General features: G+C 36.3%; 1 protein-coding gene across 1 annotated transcript; it reads left to right on the forward strand.

Moving 5' to 3' along the window:
* Positions 1-257: 257 nt before the first annotated feature.
* Positions 258-3,605, forward strand: LOC122604140 (heat shock cognate 70 kDa protein-like). Its single transcript, XM_043777038.1, has 2 exons — positions 258-477; positions 2,899-3,605. The coding sequence occupies exons 1-2, from the start codon at positions 258-260 to the stop codon at positions 3,603-3,605; spliced, it is 927 nt and encodes a 308-aa protein (XP_043632973.1).
* The last annotated feature ends 841 nt before the right edge of the window (positions 3,606-4,446 follow it).

The raw sequence follows: 4,446 nt of genomic DNA on the forward strand, positions 1-4,446 counted from the left end.
ACTTTTAGGAGTGACAAGTCTATGGTTTTTTCCCTGAATCACTTGTAACGACTTATAGTTTACATAGCTTCACCATTATACAGTGAGGTGTTCTTATCGACAAATTGTTAAAAAAAAAAGAAGTATAGTATATATACGGATAATAATAATAATAATAATAATAATAAATAATAAAAATTATTATTATAATTATTATCATTCATCCAGACCTAATATTCCTTCTCTTCGTTAATAGTATTCGTAGTGGGTTTATCAAGATGTCAAAAAGGGTTCGAGAAACAGCAATCGGAATTGATCTTGGAACAACATACTCGTGCTTCGCGGCGTGGTTCGATCAGTACAACCGCGTCGAGATCATTCCAAATCAGCAAGGCAACAGGATTACGCCGTCATGCGTTGCTTGGAATGGGACCCACCTCTTAGTTGGCGAGGCTGCCAAAAATCAAATCACCAGAAATCCAAAAAACACTGCTTTTGGTTAGTAACAAGATTATTTATATATATATGTGTATTGATTCATTGTGGTTTATTTATTTTTGGTTAGTAACAAGATTATTTATATATATATGTGTGTATTGATTCATTGTGGTTTATTTATCTGTAGTAGCAACCTATTTTTCTTTTTCCAAACCATGTAATTAGGTTACAAATTTTATGGTGCAATCATGTTTTAAAAAAAAAAGTACGTTGGTGATTCAGAGTGATTAAATCATTTTTATTTTTTGTTATTTGAACTGTATTGGTTTTAAACCTTTTTCTTTTGAACCATTATTATGGTGATGTGGAATTCTCCTATAAGCTGACTCAGAGGAACTGTGAAACGTTGGCGACATGACTTTCAATGTCGCCAGTTTTTCAGTATTGTCCCTTTGAGCGTTGCTACAACGCACAACCACATTTTTATGTTGGGTCTAGTATCCTATGATAGTTACCAGTGTAGTATACTAGTATGTGGTACGTGTTGCTTATTTGGGTATAGTGATATGTACCACTACAATTACTCTAATATATACTCCTCCTTGTGTTGCTTGGAATGGGACCTACCTCTTAGTTGGCGAGGCTGCCAAAAATCAAATCGCCAGAAACTCAAAAAACACTGCTTTTGGTAAGTAACAAGATTATTTGTGACTTTTATTTATCTTTAGTAACTTATTTTTCAGTTTTTTCAAACTTACATTTCAACAAAACGTCATTTGATTACCTCTATTGTTTAACACTCTTCAAAATTGTATAAATGTTATCTTTTTTTACATACAAGAATAGTACTCGCTCGATGCAGCGGTATTATGGCGGTGGAGGTGATGGGGGCCGGGTTGATACGTCCCTATCGGTTAATATCCCGGTCAACATAGTAACCGCAGGCTCTATAGCTTTACATATTAGTTTTACTATTTTAAATTAAGGATGCTTTGTATTTGGCAGTTAGTAGTACTGCACGTTTTACATATTAGTCCATGTATTCTCCTATTTTCATGTTAGTAGTGCTACACGTTGGACTAACCAACGTCTTATGTTTTGTCTATTTAAGGTCTGTAAATTCTCATTTGTGAAGTATGAATGAATGAAATATATATGGAAGTTTAGTCTGTTCTTCTCTCTTTGTTTTTGGAGTCTCACCCACTCTACGAGTTTTATCTTGGGAGTTTGTAGGTTTTCTTCGTAAACCTATCAGTGGTGTGGTGGTGGTGGCGGCGATTGCTTGTGGTAGTGGTGGTGGTGGCGTTGTTGGCGGCGAGTAGTGTTGATTATTGATTTAATGTGGCTTTGAAATAGTCTACAACATGCATTAGCATGTTGAAAGTTGAACACCTTATTTGCTTTATAATATAGTATAGATAACTTTGTGTATAAAATCTTTACATTATACGAGTAATTTTGTAAGTGTGAAGAAATTCAAATAAATATCACAAGTTAGGGCATGGATTTGGGGAGACGCAGGTGTTCCCCTAATATGTTGTTGTGCCTTTGGACGGACTATTAGGGGGTTTACCTCCTCCTAGGTATTAGGTGAGAGACTCTCTAATGTGGACCCGGTTAAGACAACGTAGTCTAGATCTTCCATTGTGATATTCGATCTGCACATGTCAATACGAGTATTATTGTATCTTGAGAGGTATATTTAGGCAGAGATGGAAATAGGAGTACCTTTTGTGGGTATCCAAATTTTCACAATTATACAAGTGAATAAAAGTAAGTATATATATTGTTATTTTTTAAAGTATGAAAAAATAAGATAAGTGTAGATAAATGATAGTATTTTTGTTGTAGTGTGATATTTTTTGTCTTATCTAACCATAATACTATTAAACCATTTTTGTTTTAACCGTTACCAACCAGAAATTACAAAAGAAATGACAAAACAAAAATTGAAACTACGAAAATTGAAATCGTTTGTCAACATATGGTGATGTGTGGATTCTCCAAAGTCCAAACCCTAGGAAGTTAGAATGGTACTTGGAGAATTTGTCTCACTTCACCTTCGTTTGCTCTAAGAGTGATTGTAGTGGCTTGACGATGTCAGCTACATGGGTTCCAACGACGCTCGTAGGTCGGTGTCGTCGCGCTCAACGTTGCCACAACCACAACAAGTGGAACAAAGTGGTTAATGGTTTTTTTTTTTTTTTGGTTATTGTATATTTGTGGGTATGTAGGGTACTGTGGATCTATAGTATTTTGTGATTGTTAGCAGTAGTTTAGTAGTGTAATGTAGTGTAGTATAGTGTGTGGTTGCCGATGTTTTGGTGTGTTGGCGTGAACCACTACATTCACTCTAATATGTCTTGCCATATCTTGGTCGACCAGATTATTTCTTCGTTTTTTCGATTTTAGATTAAATATCTTAATATGTGTCTTTGGGACTCAGGAACCTCTAATTATGGATATTATTACTTTATTCAGATGTTAAACGCTTAATGGGGAGTAGATTCAGTAATAGTAGTGTGAAGAAGGACATAGAGTCATGGCCTTTTAAGGTAACTGAAGGAAGTGAAGAGAAGCCAATGATTGTCTTTGAACACGATTCAGTTGTAAAAACTTTTTCTCCTGAAGAAACATCTTCTATGATTCTAAAAGATTTGAAAGAAGCGGCTGAAGCTTATCTTGGAACAATAGTTAAAGATGCAGTTATCACTGTTCCTGCATATTTTAGTGACAAGCAACGACAGGCAACCAAGGATGCAGGTACGCTGGCTGGGCTAAATGTCATGCGTTTAGTTAACGAGCCAACAGCAGCAGCAATTGCGTATGGTCTAGATAAGAGTGCTGACATAAATTGCCCAAAAGAGAAAACTGTGTTGGTCTTTGATATGGGTGGGGGTACATTTGACGTGTCTCTTCTCAATATAAGACAAGACGGTACCATTACCGTTAAGGCAGTGGGTGGTGACACTCATCTTGGTGGAGAAGATTTTGACAAGTTAATGGTGAATCATTGTGCGCAAGAATTCAAGAGAAAAGAAGGGAAGGATATAAGCATGAATGCTAGAGCAATGATGAGGTTGAAAATAGCTTGCGAGAAAGCAAAAAGGGATTTGTCATCCACTCCAAAAAGGGATTTGTCATACAAGCGTAGACAACCAAACAGCCATAATCATCGCTGTATATGAGGGTGAGGGCAAAAAATTAAGCGAAAACATCTTCCTTGACAAATTCACTCTTCATGGCATTCCGCCAGCCCCTGCACGTCAACAGAAGATAAAAGTGTGCTTTAACTTAGATGCCAATGGTATACTAGTTGTTTCGGCTGAGTCACTATCATCCTGTAGTAAAAACAGTATTAGAATTGAAAGGAGTGGACATGTTCCAAAGAATCACATCAAGAAGTCCGTGGTGAAAGTTGAGCAATGAAGTCCACCGAAAACAAGTCATCTATAATTGTTCAATTTTCAAGATATTTTTGAATGTTCTGATGAATCCAAAGCTCTAATGTAGGTTGCGTTTATGAATACAGGCTGCTTCTGGTGTTGCTTTTGGGTTTTTTGCTAACCAACAATACAGCTGGTCTGTCTTTTTTGGCCATGGTGGCTTCTGCTTGTCTTCATACATGTTCTGCTTTTGTCTTTAAACATGTTATGTAGATTAGCATCTTGTTTTTGGCGACGTACTTCACCTTTTTTCGTAAATTTCCCAATATATCAATGTTTATATATCTGTCTTTCCAGTTCAGAAATGCAAATTTTTGTCAAAGATATGCATTTGGATGTACAAACTTTAAATTCTTGTACTTTAGAAATATGAAGGTTAGTAGTCAGTTGAGGAAAAGCTAGATAGTTAGATTCAGTCGGAAAAATTGACAGGAACTTTTTAAGCCATTGCATCTTAGACTGGCATGTTATGTGCCTGCACCATGAGCCCACACCATTGTGGCTGTCTCATTGTGAGGTTCGTGGTAAGAGGTCCGTTGTTATAGTCACGATCAAGCGAACAATTTTTTTTTTCACTCTGCAA

This window comes from Erigeron canadensis, chromosome 6 (assembly GCF_010389155.1).
Source record: "Erigeron canadensis isolate Cc75 chromosome 6, C_canadensis_v1, whole genome shotgun sequence".
Classification (NCBI taxonomy): domain Eukaryota; kingdom Viridiplantae; phylum Streptophyta; class Magnoliopsida; order Asterales; family Asteraceae; genus Erigeron; species Erigeron canadensis.

Excerpts from the sequence above, each read along its gene's own strand:
- LOC122604140 (XM_043777038.1), top strand. The coding sequence starts at position 258 with ATGTCAAAAAGGGTTCGAGAAACAGCAATCGGAATTGATCTTGGAACA. Across the intron at positions 478-2,898 it reads TCCAAAAAACACTGCTTTTG|ATGTTAAACGCTTAATGGGG; the intron begins GTTAGTAACAAG and ends TACTTTATTCAG.